This window comes from Gastrolobium bilobum, unplaced genomic scaffold, assembly GCF_033153095.1.
Source record: "Gastrolobium bilobum isolate Gb01-03AN ecotype WA unplaced genomic scaffold, APGP_CSIRO_Gbil_v1 utg12160, whole genome shotgun sequence".
Lineage (NCBI taxonomy): Eukaryota > Viridiplantae > Streptophyta > Magnoliopsida > Fabales > Fabaceae > Gastrolobium > Gastrolobium bilobum.
This window is the reverse complement of record NW_026898262.1, coordinates 358,622-375,774: the sequence shown is the minus strand read 5'-3', so window position 1 is coordinate 375,774 and position 17,153 is coordinate 358,622. Positions and strand designations below refer to the sequence as shown.

Below are 17,153 nucleotides of genomic sequence, written 5' to 3'. Positions count from 1 at the left end.
TCAATGGGTGAATTATTATTTTGTTTGCAATATTAGCTTATTAAAATACTTGTGAATAAAGCATACTATTAACGTTGGCTGTCTGAATTATACCTCAGCTTCTCTGAGACTCTGACTAACATGAAATTCAAGCTTAACTTATGCTTTCTAGCAAGACTGGGAAATACTGTTCCTTATATTAGTTTATTCACTTCAAAAGGAATCTATAGGTTGCTGGAACAAATCTGAATATTGATTTTAATGAAGACTGATGGGCAGAAGCAAAAGACATAAAATAGTTAGATTTGATGAAACACTGTACATGGATTGTTCTTTATACAATGAAATTAGGCATCATCTTGAAATGAAACAATTAATGGCGTGCATGTTGAATTACCTTTCCAATTGATTATATGATTTGGCGAGCCAATAAGCAATTGCCAATGGAAAATGCTGAAATAACAGCTAATAGTAGCTTGCTTTCCATTTGTATTTCAGTATTCATTTTATTATTTTATATAGCAGTACTTTGTATATTGTATCAAAGCCTCTTACGTTAAGTTGTTAGGAGTTTAATACTTATTGACCACATTCTTCATGTTCAACAATTAAAATTTGATTTTTGTTTACCAGTGTTCTTAAGACACATGTTATTAAGCATTTTTTACTCTTCATTAAATCACACTATTTTTTTAAAGAAAATTTATTTAATGCATTTTGGATTTTTAAGATACTAAATGCTACTTTTCATTTAATTGTTTCTATTTTAATTCCTTAACCAGTGTCCTAAAGGCACTCATTTACAAAACCAGTATAATTTTAATATTAATTTCAGCATAAACAGATGGATTGGCTAGCCTTGCTCCATTGTTTTTTCTTTGTTTTCCATTTTCTTTGTACATTCTTTGTTTTTTTTTTTTCATTAAGGAAGATGCCTCTTCCTACAAAATCCTATAATCTTCTTAATGCTTTTATCAAAATTTAAAAAAATAAATAAATTTCAGCATAAGTTAAAATGTACTTGTGCGCTGTCCATGCTTTAAACTTCAAGCAAGAGGAGGTATATTAGATATATAAAAACATGGGCCTGGTTTAACTTACAAACTTTTCGTTTATAAATTCAACTATGTATGGTGTATTTCCCTTTTGTAAGTATAACTCTCCTTTAAAAACATTGTTACGTGTCCGTTTAACAACTTATCTCCATCCAGGTGAAAACATGATGGCATCTGTTAAGAGCATATACAAATTGGCTGAATATGACTCTCTTCTACACAAAGTACTGTTATCATTGTGACATCAGTATTCCGATGAGGATTTGTAAAAAAATTCATTCAAACAGAAAAAGAATAAACCGAGACATGTTAGACTGCTCAAGAGAAACTTAGTTAACACATTATTGCCTCACTTCCCCCTCCTTTTTTTTTTTTTCTTTTTTCTTTTCCTTATTCCACTCTTCAACTGAAATTCCCATCGGTCTCATTCCCTTCATTGCACACGACTGGAACACACAAGTAAAGAACAATGCTGTTGGATTGCAGAGTCTTGAAATCATGAGAAATTTGGATGACTGCATAATATTACATTTATTTTAGGGGGGAAATACCTATTACGTTGCAGATTTAAAAATAATTATAGATCCCAACTTAAATTTTCTAATCATGCTATGGGATTCATATATTTAACAATAACGTGTCATTCATGGTCTCATTCTATCCATTCGACCAAAAGTGAACTTCCAAAGGCCAAAATATAAATAAGAAGCTCCTCGTCCTTAGAATTTGATTCAAGTTCGATATTTTCTACAACAGATTTGAGTATATTTAACCAAAAATAAGGTATTCTGAACTAATATTAGACGCCCAAGCATAAAAGGCACAATCCTCAATAGTTCAGGACCAAAGGATCTTAACCTTAAAAAAAGTAACCAAAACTGTCATGGTGGTTCCAATTAAATACGCAACCTATGATTAGGGGTTTGTAAAAGAATAAAAAAATTGAATTAAACTGTAAACTGAATTGAACTGAATTGCGCTTAAAATAACTTATTTTTAAAAATAAGTTCAAGAACCAAACTGGTTTCAAACCGAATTGAACCATTTTATTACTTTATTTTTTTAATTTTTTCTTTTCTTTTCAAAATAGGTTCGACCCGAATTGATTCTGAACTCAACTGAACCGTTTTTGAACCGAAGTGAACCGTTTAAACTAATTCGGTTCAGTTCTTCAAAAGATTCAGTTCAATTCGATTCACGCACACCCCTACCTATGATTAAACAGTTGCACAACATTAGTATTTCGGTTAGGATTTAGGAGCATCTCCGAAATGACTAGCCAATGACAATATTACGTAAAGATTACTCAAGCACGACTATACATGTAACGCACGAGAAGACTTTCGGTACAACGGGTGTACCTTCACCCAGAGGCGGATCTAGGTATTAGAGAAGGGGGGCAAGTGCCCACCCTTAAAATATGATGTAAAAATACGAAAATACCCTTAACTTAAAATTCAAATTTTTCCAATTTAATTTTGGGGTAGGATATTGTAACAACCAATTAGGGTTACTATTAATGTTACTACCGATCAATTTCACTGTTAGATCAATTATGTTGATCCAATGGTTATATTTATTTTCATCTATGTATGATTATGATTCTCCATATTTAATACTTTATATTTATTTTCACCTTTGTATGGTTATAATTTCCCATATTTAATGCTTTTACATTAAATATGGGGATCATAACCATACAAAGATGAAAATAAATATAATCTTTGATCAACATAATTGATCTAACGGTAAAATTGATTGGTAGTAACATTGGTAGTAACCCTAGTTGGTTGTTACGATATCCTACCCCTTTAATTTCCCTCGTTTTATTTTATTTTCTCGTGAGTTTTTTTTCTCCTCCACCTTCATTATCCAAACCTAACAGCATAGAGCTCTATTTCAGACACATTGTTTGCATCTACATATTGATTCATCTCCTCTCAAATCTCAATCTCCGTTTTTGAAAGTTGAAACATTTGTTTCTTCCTCTATTATTGATCTAGTTGAGTCGCACTCCATTCATATCTAGATCTAAATCAGACCCAGCCAGCCGGCAGCTGCTTGCAAGTCGCGTTCAAGACCAGACCCAGATTTATATGTACTTGAACTTATTGAGTGCCCACCCTTCATTAATTTTCTGGATTCGCCAGTGCCTTCATCCTGACTAAATGAGGAAAGTTTTCGAACTTGGAGGGGATTATAAAAAAAACAAGGGTTAAAATAGGGAAATTTTTTTGTACCCATTTTAGTAAACTGGTGTACCGAATTCAGTACACCCGTGATATTAAATTTTTTTCCGTAGCGCACAATAAGCACTTGGCGAGTACACAAGTAGGTCAAAACTGCAAGATTTATAATCACCACTCACAAAAAGACAATGACACAAACTTTTGAGTAGGTCATATATATATATATATATATATATATATATATATATATATATATATATAGGGCATGATATTCTTATATCGGTGTAAGAGTTAGAAGTCTTACACTCAATCTTGATCATTGATCCACTTGTATCCAATGGTTCACATCACTAAAAAATTTGAGCCCTTAGATACAAGTGAGATCAACGGACAAGATTAAGAGTATAACTTACACTGGTATAAAATAATCCTGACTCATATATATATATATATATATATATATATATATATATATATATATATATATAGAGAAAAAGAAATTGTAATATCCGAGGAAAATAATAGTAATTTATAATACAATAAATTAATAATAGTAATAAACTATAAATTAGTAGTAATAATAATAATGTGTGTGTGTATATTTAGGATTAGATGATAAATCGTGATTTTTTGAATTATTAATTGATTGGTCACTTATGCATTAATGTTTGATTAGTAATTTGATTAGATATGATGATTCAGTAATGAGTTAGTAATATTCTAAGCCATAAGAAATTAAGAATAAAAAGAAAATAGTGTATGAAGTCAATATCTGAGTCAAATACATCAATGAAGAATAAGGAAATAATTGCACGAAACTCATATCCGAGCCCAAAACTTCAACTATAAATAAAGGTCTAGCATAACTAAACCAATTAACTTTTCAACATTTCTCCTCTACTCTTCTTCTCCTCTACTCTCTCTTTCTCTCTCTCTCTCTCCTTATTTCAAATTTTATTTTATGTTATTTTATCTTCCTTTGGTTACCAACCGCTTCTCTTCCCCAAATTCTAGAAGGTAGCAAACACGGAGACCAGTTAATCTTAATTCCTATAGAGTCATATGGTGGCTTGATATGAATTTTGGTTTGATGTAATCATAATCCCTAGGTGTTCTTAGGTTAGTTTTGTGTGAACATTTTTTTATATATAGGTAATTTTTAAATTTAAGTCACTATATGTGATAATTAGAATATTTTAGAATAATTTATTATTTTTGAAATTATGGTTTTGTGCGATATATGAGTCTTATGATTATGATATGATATATGAATAATTTTGGAAACTATGATTATGATATGACAATTGATTATGTACATGGATCTTATTGAATAATTTTACAAATTATGAAATTATGATGCTTTTAAGGAAACTTTATGAATAAGAGATTTATGATTGAATTAAAATTATGTGTGATTGTGATTAATTAATAGTGGAAGGATAGCTTTGGGATGGTACCTCGTAAAGTGATGAACACAACCTTTGGGCTTTATGTCTCTGATATATTTATACGATGTGAACATGCCTCCGATATATTTATATGATGTGAACAAAGATTATTCGTTCTTCTCAAAGTAGTACCTAACAAGATATCCGTGATACTAGTAGCAATTTTGGGAAGACGTGTGCACACTAGGAAGAGATATTTTTGATAATGGACAAATTGTTGATATGTGACTGGCAGATATCCGGGTCACAGGGTAGACTGGTATGATCTTCGGGTCTACCATGGTTCTCTTCCCACTAAATACACTAAATGAACTTAAACATGATTAACAATAGAATTTGATACTTGATCTGATTATCATGAATATTTGAGTTATGATTATTATCATTTATGTAATATTGTGATTAATGTTGTGATGAATATATTAGTTGATGATTATTGTAAGAACTCGCACCGTTAAATGAGGAATTATTTAATTAATTATGAGGAATTAGGAAATAATTTCATAATTGACCCTAATAATTATAAGAAAGCTTAAATAATTATAGAAAATAATTAATAATGTTGAAATTCATTTTTCTGACGAAAAGTGCAGATACCAGTTCTGCTACTCGGTATAAATGCGTACCGATGAAGTATCTCAGAAAATTATAATAAGTGTGTATATGTCACTAGAAAAATATATAGGACTTGTAAAACAAGTTTCAAGTCGAAATAATGAGAACTGGTGCCAGAATTGATACTGGCTATGGAAAAATGCGTACCGGAAAGGTGCTGCGAAAAATAAAATAAAAATATGATAAATCCTGGAAAAATGAGTAGGTTCAGAATCCTAAGTTTGGGATTAAAATGATAAGCGTAGCTATTAGCGCTAATACAGTGCGATTAAGACTTAAGTGGCCTATAAATAGCCTTGGCACATGATCCTAGGTCATTTTTGTGTCTTGCTACGTGGGATTTTCTGAAGAGAGGAGTCAGCCACCTTTCCATCCTCTTCCACCTCAATTAGAGCTCCAAGGGAGCACCTTTTCTTCATTTTCCTTCACCTAAACACCTTGGGTGAGTGTGAATCATCATTGTGAGTGTGAAAAGAGCACCATTTCTGAGTGTTGGTGCCTGTGTTGGGTGAGTGTGGGGGCTGAGTTCTTGGGTTGGGGTGTTGGATCCTTGTCTTGGTTGTTGAAGCTCCAAGTGTCAACCTTTGTGAAGAAAAACCAAGTCTTGTGTGCCATTTTCGTGCACCATTGTTGTCTGAACTTTGGAGCTGAAGTGAGAGCTCCAAGAGCATCATCCACCTCTGTTTTGGTGCTTGGGGCAAGTTGTTCAACCTTTGATCATGATTTAAATGGTTAAAAATGGAACCTTAATGTATGTAACAAGCTAAGTGAATAACTTGAGGTTGGATAAGGTTAAACACAACTAAAAATGCATGTTTAAGCTTCTGGAATCGCTAAAAGAGCAACCTTTGGGAAGGATATCTCGCGAAATACAGAATTGCATTCTGTCGCGTAATATTCGGATATGATATCCGGATATGGGGTCTGTAGATATCCGAATATGGATATCCGGATATGCATATCCGGATATTCTGGGTTTGCGTGAACAGTAACGGTACTGATCATACAGAACTGAGTTGGGGGTTTGTGGACCCTAGATTGATGAAGTGGAACTTCTGGAATGATTAATCTAAGTCAGAATCTAAGTGATTAAGGGCTTGTGGCTTTGTGAGAAGCCTAAAGACTTGAAACGTAAAAGAGAAGCATGTCTTTATGATTATATGCTTATGAGCTATGGTTGTTGATATGATTGCTGGTCCAAGACAGATTGTGATTCTGTTGTGTTTGGACTTTGAGCTTGTGTGGACTCTTGGCTTGGATTGTTAGCTTGCAAGGTAAGCTTTCGTGTCCTCGGTTTAGCCATTGTTTGATCCACCATATCCAATGGAGGGATGGTTTATATGCATGATGTGTTTTTATGTACAGTTTTATTGAAATGCTATTGAGCTGTTAAGTGCAAATGCTTATGATATGTATGTGGTGTTTCGCCTAGACAGGAAGCCATGGGGTGGTCCTGTGGGCGGGTACAACATGGGTATGTACTGTATGGGTAATAGACATATTCCTGCACTTCTCTGATCAGTAGAATAGTTATAACACATGACATGATTATCTGCTGCGTTGCACTGATTTTGGAACTGATATTGAATTACTGCTTTTAGAACTTATATTGCACATGTAAGTGGGTTTCGGGTGGAAGATCCTTGAGGACCCCTTGTCTTACTGAGATTTCTGTTTAGAGATCTCACCCCACGTTTGGGGCACATATTTCAGGTTCAGGTAATGCGGGGGTTGAGACCTCTAGCGGCAGGAGGCCGGAGCTGAGTTAGATGTCTGCTGTTATGATTATATGTTGGATGTTGTTATGTTATCTTTATGATTATGTTGTTATTGTCGAGATTGTTGTTGGGCCTTGTTGCCTTATTTGGTGAGCATGGGGATTGTCCATGCCACATTTGATTATGTATCGTTGTTTAGATTTGAGTTGTATAAACTATCAGGGTGATCCGCCTACGTGTTGTAGTGTTGTGACTAGAGACACAGTTAATGATCGTATTTATGATATGAGGTTATTTCAGTATAGATATCAGTCTTTTGCATTTACATACAGGCAATGTTTTGGAAATGAATTAAGTAAATCAACTTGGTAAGGATAATAACGTCATAATTGAAAAGAAAAAGAATATTCCTCATTTTTAATTAAGCGTGGCTTAATACGATGGCATGTTAACGAACCGGGTATACACGGGGTGTTACAATTATCCTTATTAAAATATCATTGAGTTGATTATGCTGATATATTGAGATATAATTATTCAATAAAATGCCTTGATTGATTTTGAGTTGATTATACTATTTATTAACTTATGACTATCTTCGTTGTGTTCTATATTTGGGGTTACCTAATTTTGTTGATTGTTTGTCTTTGTGTTGCAATGATCTTTCGAGGGAGCAGAGTTTTAGCGAAACAGGTTCCAAAGGATTGGGCTAGTAGTGGGCAGTGAGGATAACTACTCAGAGATTTTTAAATAATCCTAAGTTTTATGTATAAGACATAGTCTCTAATTTTATAGTAATATTATGAATGTAAAAAGAGCCTTGCACTTGTCCCTATTACAAGTGCGGCGGTAACATTTACCAAATTAGTTTTATATTAGCTTTCGCAGCATTTATTAGATTCAGATAAAATAATAAAAATATGAATTTTGGCAATTTATTTATTTTAAAAATTGTTAAAAATTTGGGGGTGTTACAAAGCCAATGTTGAAAAAATCGGATCGAACCAATTGGGTAGACTCAAGAACCGATGAGCCGATAATATAACCATTTTGGGTGAAGCAGTGGATCAGACAAGAAATGGATCCAATACAATCAGTGAAACCCAGCCCTTTTTTGTGAAAACATGTGACCTAACTAGTTCAAATAAAATTGGACAGGTCATGCATGTTTATTTAAAAAAACAAAGCACAAACGACGTCGTTTGTAGCGAGATAGGTTTGTCAAAACTCAAAAGCTGGATCGGAAATGAAACACACTATATCAGGCTATACCACTATAGAGGAGAAGAAAATCCACAGCCGCCAACCACCAAGCCTTGACCTTCTTATCTCCAACCCCGTCATTACTGCTCGAGAAAAGGAGGTGGTAATCAATCCTTTCCTTTATTCTTTACTTCTTGGATGTTTTCAATCCTTTCCGAAGCCACTAGTAATCAATCCACCCACACATCATTTATCTTTTTTTCCTTTCCTGCAATGGAATTTATTAATCTACTATATTTAATTCGTTGTGTTTTTTGTTTTTATGTATGATGAATGTGTTTAATCTTTTTCATTTTGATTTTTGACTTTTTGTTGATACACAGCCGATACTTTCAGATGGGTTGCCGTTGATACCTGTTTCTTGATAAAAAAAAAATTCATTTTGAATTCTGGCTTTTCGTTGATGTTTGCATTTCTTTCTTCCATTGTTTTTTCGTTGAATGTGTTTAATTTTACGTGTTTCTTCCATCAATATAGACTATCTTGTGTAATTTTACTTTTCACTATGTTTTTATAATCTCTATTTTGAACAAATCTGGTTGTTTATCTTACTGGCATTTTGTTTATTTGTCCTTGTATTTGTTTTTTTTTCATTTGATTAGATTATTATAACAAATTATAAGTGGAATTATATGGGTATAAGTACACATGTGCTATATTTTTAATGCTATTAAAACTAGAGGATCCTTCCTATGGAATTATGACTATTTTATTAAGAGTTCTTGAACTGAATGTTTTTGTGCAGATTTTATTAGGAAATCAAGTATTATATACATAAGATTTTTTGCTTCATTCATAGAAACATATGGGACTCATAAAGAAGCCCATGGAATATATTTCATGTTCGTTCAACGTTTCTATGACTAGAGATTTTAAATGCCTATAACAACTCTTGGAGCTCAACCTACCCTAAAAAGTGTGATGCAAAGTAAAGAAGTGGTGGAGAAATGTGACCTCGTTATTTCCAAATGGATGATTGATGTTGATGTGTCATTTAGTTCATCATATTATCAGCCAATGATTGATGTTATTTGTAGTATGGGTACAAGATACAAAGGTTCAATCTTATACAGAGTTCGTGGTCATTTGTTAAATAAGTGGGTTGAAGAAGTCAAAAAAACTTATTGAGAGTTATTGCACTGTTTGGAAGCAAAAATGGTGGACTATTATGGCAAATGGGCAGATTGGTCATTGTAGAAGAACTCTTATCAATTTTCTAGTTTATTGCCCAAAAGGTACTACTTTTCTCAAGTCGATTGATGCTTCTAATGCTTCAAAAAATGCAAATTTATTATATAAGCTTTTTATAGATGCAATGTTAGATGTTGGCCCTGAAAATGTTGTTCAAGTTGTGACCGATAATACTACCAATTATGTTGCTGCTGGAAGGTTATTAGAGGCTAAGTTTCCTAATATTTTTTGGTCAATGTGCTGCTCATTGTATAAATTTGATATTACATGACATTGGAAAGTTAGAGGAAGTGTTGTTATGTCCCATGCTGCCAAAATTACCAAATACATATATAGTCATTGTTATCCATTGCATTTGATGAGAATATATACAGGTGGAAGAGAAATACTTTGTCCAGCTTCAACCTGCTTTGCCACTAATATTATTGCATTACCAAGCATATTGACTTAAAAGGATGCATTAAGGATCATGGTAACTTTTAGAGATTGGACAAGCTCAGCTTATTACAGGGAGATCAAGGCAAAAAAATTGTGGAACAAGTCTTATATTCTATTTTTGGAAACAATGTGTTATTATTATGAAACTTACTGAGCCACTTATTCATGTGTTGTGTATTGTTAACAGTGAAGATAAGCCTGCCATGAGCTATCTTTATCAAGCTATATTTAAAAATGGAGAGGAGATGATAAGGAGATTTTAAAGAAACAAGAAGAAGGTGGAGCCTTACTTGGACATCTTAAATAGTCGTTGGGACTCACAGTTTCACAAAAATCTTCATACCGTTGTTTATTGGTTGAACCCAGGTTGTCTTCATAATGTTGAAGAATTCAAAGAATATCAATTAACAACATCAGGCTTTTTGGATGTCATTGAGAGATATGCTTATGGGGATCCTAATTTAAATTCCAAGTTGACAAGTGAGATAAGAATATTCAAAAATGATGAGTTATATTTTGGAAGGTCACGTGCTAAATGTGAACGAAATACACCGATGACAGGTAAAATTCATGGTTGATACCTTTTTGTGAGCATTAACTCTTATTATTGTTGAATAATAGTAATACTAATTTATTTTATCATATACAATAATGGGAATCTTATTAAAATTGTCTATTCGTGTTTTAAGCCGAACTTCTAGTGCTTCAGGTTGTGACTACAATTGGAGTGCCTTTGAGAACATTCATTCAAATAAGAGAAATATATTGGAGCATCAAAAGCTTAATGATCTTGTCTATGTTAGTTACAACTTGAGACTCGTACAAAGGTATTATGCTTATTCACTATTTGTTTTTTTTTTACATAAATATTTCTCCAAGTATTTTTTAATGTTGAAAATTAGGCAAACTAATAAATATAGGATCGATTGAAGCATCAAAATATGACCCAATAAATTTTGAAACATTGAGGACCACTCTAATTGGGTACTGGAGGGGTCACCATTGTAACACCATGTGTGCACCCGGTGTATTAACTTAATTATGGTATTAAATGCAGCTAGAATTAATCCTTGATTACTACTTAACATTAAGATAATCTCATGATGTGTAAGATTGTGAAATAATAGGTTGTTATGGCAAAAATATGAATAAAATTTTTCATTTCATATAACAGATTAATTTCACACTCATTAACATCTAACTCCTTAGTTATAAAAATTATCTTGGTTAAAAAGGTTTACATAAGCTTACAACCACATAACAAGTGGCCCACAAAAGCCTAGAGGGATAAAAGAGGAATTAAAGAAGCTAGCACAATGCACTTTAGTGCGCGCAACAGTGGGTTTTGCCTTTGTTTAGCACGCTGCAACGCCCAATAAAGCGTTGTAGTACGCACAACAAGTATTTTACACTTATTTAGCGCGCTATAATGCCCTAAAACTAGAGCTTACTGATTTGAAGCATGTTTTAGCACCCTCAACTTGGGGCTTACTGCCCTGAAGCGCGTTTTAGAGACCTTAAGCGCACTAAGCTCGAATCCTAAGGTCCCTAATTGTGACTTAGGCCCATTCAAGAGTGTAAACTTAATTATTTCACCTAATAAACCATGTCATCAACTACCAAAAGAACCAATCATCATGTACACTAATACACAACAATTCTACATTAATGCAACTATACCATACAACTAACAATCAACCAATCATCCAATATAATAACCATTACTCTAAGGCTTTGTTTGGGAGTTGATTTTAGGAGGGGAAGGAAAGGAAATGGAGGGTTTTGGTAAGTCATTCCCTTGTTTGTGAGTTTAAAAAAATGAGGGGAAGATATTGAGGATTTTTATTAAACCCTCGTTCTTCTTAAAAATAAAGTTTCCCCAATTTGGAGGGTTTGAGAGGAAAAATATTAAAAATTACTTATTTAGCCTTAGCATTAAAATGTGAAAACTACTTAAATGTGAATCATTTTTAAATGTGACATTATTAGAAAAGTTTCAAATACCGACATAATTTATCGACGAAAAATATTTTGTCAAAAATAGTGATGAAATTTTTGATGAAAATCATATACGTCAAAAAATTTCTCTCACAACTAAAGACGAAATTAGAGACGGAACAGATTTTTCCATAATCACTGACATAAATCTTTTACAGAACAAAAATTCAGTCAAAACTATTGATAGAATCTAAATTCTGTCAAAACTTTCCACGAAAATATTTCCATCGAAAAGTTTTGACGTAAAACAATTATGTCAATATTTTTTACGAAAAGCATTTCCATCAAAAAATTTCGCAAAAATTTTCCATGAAAAATATTTCCATCAAAATTTGTGAATAAAAATATTTCTATAAAAAAATGTGACGGAAATTTTTTTTGGTCAAAACTCTTTATGGAATCTAAATTTCGTCAAAACATTTCCCTGAAAATATTTCAAAAAAAACATATTCATCGAAATTTGTGAAGAAAAATATCAAAATTTTCAACGAAACACATTACCATCGAAAAAATTTTACGAAAAAAAATTTCATCAAAATTCTTTACAGAATTTAAATTTCGTCGAAAGTTTTCGACGAAAACATTTTCGTTAAACTTTCTGGAAAAAAAAAATTCTGTTGAAATTTTTAATGAAACACATTTTCATCGAAAATTTTCGACGGAAAATATTTCCGACAAGTTTTTTGATAAAAAACATTTCTATCAAAATTTTCAATAGAACACATTCGGTCAAAAAATTTCGACAAAAAATATTTTTGTAAAAATTTTTGACGAAAAAAATATTCTGTCAAAATTGTTTACATAATCTAAATTTTGTCAAAAGTTTCAAATGAAACATTTCCCTCAAAAATTTTGACAAAATAATTTCCGTCGAAATTTTTGTCATAACACATTTCCATTACAATTTTGAACGAAAAACATTTGGTCAAATTTTTTTACGGAATTCTTTTTTTCATTTAAAACATTTGATGGAGGAAATCATTTTCATCAAAACTTTTGACGAAAACTAAATTTCCTCAAAAATTTCGATAAAAAATTTATTTTTGTAAAAATTTTCATCAGAGAAAATTTTTTGTCGCTTTTAAACGAAAAAATAATTTTATGGTGAAATTTTCTTTGTTTGAAATTTTAAATTTAATTTAATTTGTAAAATATAATAATTTTATTAATTTTTAAAATGGGATAAAATGGTAAAAATATCTCATTAACTCTATATTTTCTCCCTTACCATCATTTAACTCCCAAACAAGGGAAAGGAGTACCCTTCAATTTTCTTCCATTCCTTCCCCTCCTTCCCCTTTGGATCTCCTTCCTTCCCTTCCCCTCCAAACTTCCAAACAAAGGCTAAAGGAGCACTATCGAACAACAAGTGGGACTAATCCCAAGGTCCAAGAATTTATCTTTTATAAGCTTAAATCCAAAGCCCTTACTTCATTCTAACCAAAGTGATAATTACATAAGTCACCAAACCACACCTAAAACGTATAGTGAACTCATTGAACAACATATTTCAACACATGAATTCACCAACCAAGATATCAATTTATCAACTACAAATTGAGGGCTACTTACTCCAATTTCTTAAAGGCACACCAATGAAACCATAAATTAAGGTTGGGTCCAATGGTGGTTCCTCCACTAAGTCTCCATCATTTCCAACATTCTTACGCCATATACACAATAATGAAACATTAATTTCACTACCCATGGTTCAAAGCACCAAAAAAATCCCCAAATTCCACAAACCCTATAATCATAAAATCCTAAAGAATCATAATGGTCATATATTCTTACCTCTACCACTTAAATACAAAGATATAAAGCTTGAAGCCCCCAACAATGGCGAAATCTCCTTCTTGTCTTAAGTTCCAACATGACTTTTAAATGGGTCAAAGAAAGAGTGTAGTTTTCTCATCTTCTAGATTCATGATTGCCCCAAAGGTGGAGGTGAGAGGAAAGGAAGGAGTGGGTAGTGATTTCCTTTGGCTTTGTGAGCTAGGAAAGAGAAGTAATAGAGTGCTCTCTTTCTTAGGAGGGAAAGCAACAAAAATGAAGGAGGGAGGGGGAGTCGATGGGTCAAGGGTGAAGAATGAAGAGAGAGTTCTTGATTTTTGACTTAACAAAATCTTGAGTGGGGAAAAGATCATTTTGCCCCTTTAGTTTTTCCTTCTCCCACAACCATTTATTTGAACCATTTCACTAGTTGGGTTTAGCAAGATGAATCACACTTAATTCCTTTTAGGGTCTTACCCAATTTTGCATAATTTACACTTCTACCCCAAAAAATAATTTAACTCAAAATTGACTTTTTCATATAATTACACATTAATCCCTAATTAATACAATTTAATTTTTAGGGTTATTATAACCACTGTATTAACTACCGAAGAAATATAGGCTTTAGATGCAAATATTTATGTTCAAGGAGCTCTAGATGATAATGGTGTGTTTATTTATTGCATTATGATTATAATTTTATTGTTTGATCACTTTATGTTAATTATTAACTTGCATGAAAAATGACTTTTCTTTTAGATCAATTAAATTTGTGTGATGATGATAAAGATGAGGTACAAGTCAACACCATGGAAAATGCAAACCAAACTAAAGCAATGTTAGCCAAGTTTCAAATTTATTTGAGAAGAAAGAAAGCATGAATTTAACATAGCTTTGACTCCTTGGACATGATTGTATGTTTTTGTGCTAACAAATTGAATTTTTTTTCTCTTGATAGCAACATAAGCTAATATTGTATACTTGTGGTAGATATTAAATGTTTTGTTTGTTGGATAGTGGTGTGTGATTTATTATTTTTTATATTAGAATATTTGAAACTGGTATAATTTTTTACATGTATTTGAGTATGTTTGTGAATTTTTTAGTATAAAATATAAGTTTACGAGAGTAGATTCTCTCGTGCATGAATTAACATGACCTTGTCATATGAGATGATCCTAACCATTCATGAGTAAATCAACATTGGTGATCTTGTCATTTCCTATTTTAATATTTTTTTCTCTCATTTCCCATCACCCTCTAGGCGCTAGTGATTGGCTAGAATCTTTCCACACGACGTGATTATGTTAATTAATACATGAGAACATCCATTCTCTGAATTTTCATATATTTACTGGACCAATGACTCATTGGTTAAACTAGTGATTCAATACTTCGGCCGGGTCAATGATCGAGTTGGGTTTAATAAGATGAATGAATAATCAAATAATAGTATTTAGTTATTTTTTATTTTTTAAGTTATTATTTTAAGGAGAAAAAGACAAAATGATTTTGTAACCGTCAGTTCACTTCCAAATAAAATGAGAGTTTTGAAAGGGAGAAGAACAAGAACAGGGTTTCGATTTCGTTCAGTAAGAAAAAAAATTGGATCCTGGAGGGCATTCACTGCGTTTGGAGCTACACAAGGTATTCTATTTCTAATCCCATTTTGATTTGAGAAATTCTGAGTTTCATTTCTTAGGTTTTTTCACTTTTCCGTGTAGAATTGTTATACTCGAATGCTTGTTCGTCGGAGTGAAATGGAGGTGGTAGGGAATGAGAGTGAAGAACCTCATATGAAGAGAGCAAAGCAGAATGAGAACAATGAAGACAGGCTCAGTGATTTTCCTGATAGTGTTCTCATTCACTTGATGTCATTTGTACCAACAAAAGATGCTGTTCGAACTTGCGTGTTGTCGACAAGATGGAAGGACCTCTGGAAGCGTCTTCCTACGCTCATTTTACATTCCTCAGATTTTGGATTAAAGTCTCTTTTCAACAAATTTGTGCCTAAGGTTCTATCTTTTCGTGATGGCTCTGTTCCAATCCACAATGTTGACTTCAATTATAAGGGTCGTGTTTCTCCCCCACTTGTGACAAGGGTTTTGAGATATGCAGCATCCCATAATGTCCAGCAATTAAAACTCTCTGTCAATTGTGATGTCGAAGTTTTACCTTACTTATTCTGCCAGACTTTAACATCTCTTGATATTTCAGTTTTTGGGGGATTTAATCCTTCATTTCCTAATTCACTGCATTTCACAGCTTTAACAAGTTTGCGTCTCCGTAACTTTTCCTTTGGTGACAGTGAATAGTGGCACCCTTCTCGTCATGTACTAATTTGAAGACTTTGGTCATTGAAAACTGTGTTATAAGGGATACACAAACCCTATGCATTTCAAATGCTACTCTTGTCAACTTGACCATACATGCTTACAAAGCTTACAAAATTATGTTATCAACTCCCAATCTTTGTTCTTTTGCTTTCACGGGTGTTATTGCTCATCAAATCTCTGCAAGCAATCTTTCTTTTATCAAAGAAGTAAGTATTGATGCCGAACAATGGTCGCCATCGCGTGACTTGCACTCAGCTGATATCCTAGTTAGCTGGTTGCAATTATTTGCTAATGTTAGATTGTTGACAATCTCAGCAAAAGCTCTTGAGGTATCTTCATTTAGTTTTAAGTGCATTATTTCCTGTAATTTTTCTTAGGATGCATTTTGGAGCAAAATTTTTGGTGGGACCTCAATCTTGTCATTTAAAAATTCTTTTGTTAACAAGTTCAATTGGCCCTTCATTGTGTAGGTTCTTTTCTCAATATCAGATTTATTGAATACGGAAGCCATTTGCTTGGGTAACTTAAAGATATTGGAAGTGAAACTGTACACATCTCTATATAAAAAAGCTCGGAAAGCTTTGAAATCAAGGAATGCAGAAATAAAACCACCTTTTCCTTTTGAAGTAGCGAAGTACCTGATTCGAAGCTCCCCAGGTTCAAGGATTACCCTTGCTGAATGTGAACTGTTACTTTAAGTCTTTGGATGGAGATTCATTCCCCGAATGTTGTTAGTTATTACTTATTACCTTTTAACTTTTTAATGTTTAAGATGTTGATTGTTCTTTGCTCCATGTATCTAATTATTTTTATTGGTAACGTATTTTTTGTGATAATTGTTTGATGGTCTAGTGTTGCTTTTCATTATATTATTCGTTAGATGTCTTAGCTATCATTGTGAAGCTAAGTTTCTTCAGTTGTAGTACTCAATAGCCTATTTGAGTAGCTCCCGTAAGCTGTGCAAAACAGATAATCTGTTTGTGGTGTTAAAAAGCTCTGAATGTTTGTGCTAAGAATTCTGGATATATCAAGAAATAAACCATTCATAGTGTCTTGTGTGTGCATTTTCCCCTTCTGCTCTTCTGAAATTGTGATCTATTCACAAACCATTCTATTTTAATGTTTAGGCGACTATCCCTAAAAATTC

At 32.7% G+C, this 17,153-nt stretch overlaps 1 protein-coding gene across 2 annotated transcripts; it reads left to right on the top strand.

The window, feature by feature from the left end:
* Positions 1–15,226: 15,226 nt before the first annotated feature.
* LOC133314330 (FBD-associated F-box protein At1g66310-like) lies at positions 15,227–16,806 on the top strand. 2 transcript variants are annotated; one of them, XR_009751940.1, is made up of 3 exons: positions 15,227–15,317; positions 15,395–16,335; positions 16,477–16,806. XR_009751940.1 is itself a non-coding variant. In XM_061515800.1 (2 exons), the coding sequence occupies exon 2, from the start codon at positions 15,410–15,412 to the stop codon at positions 15,983–15,985; it is 576 nt and encodes a 191-aa protein (XP_061371784.1). In that variant the 5' UTR covers positions 15,227–15,317; positions 15,395–15,409; the 3' UTR covers positions 15,986–16,394. The 2 variants fall into 2 exon arrangements, 1 of the variants encoding a protein (XP_061371784.1); XM_061515800.1 differs by lacking the exon at positions 16,477–16,806 and having other exon boundaries at positions 15,395–16,394.
* Positions 16,807–17,153: the final 347 nt, after the last annotated feature.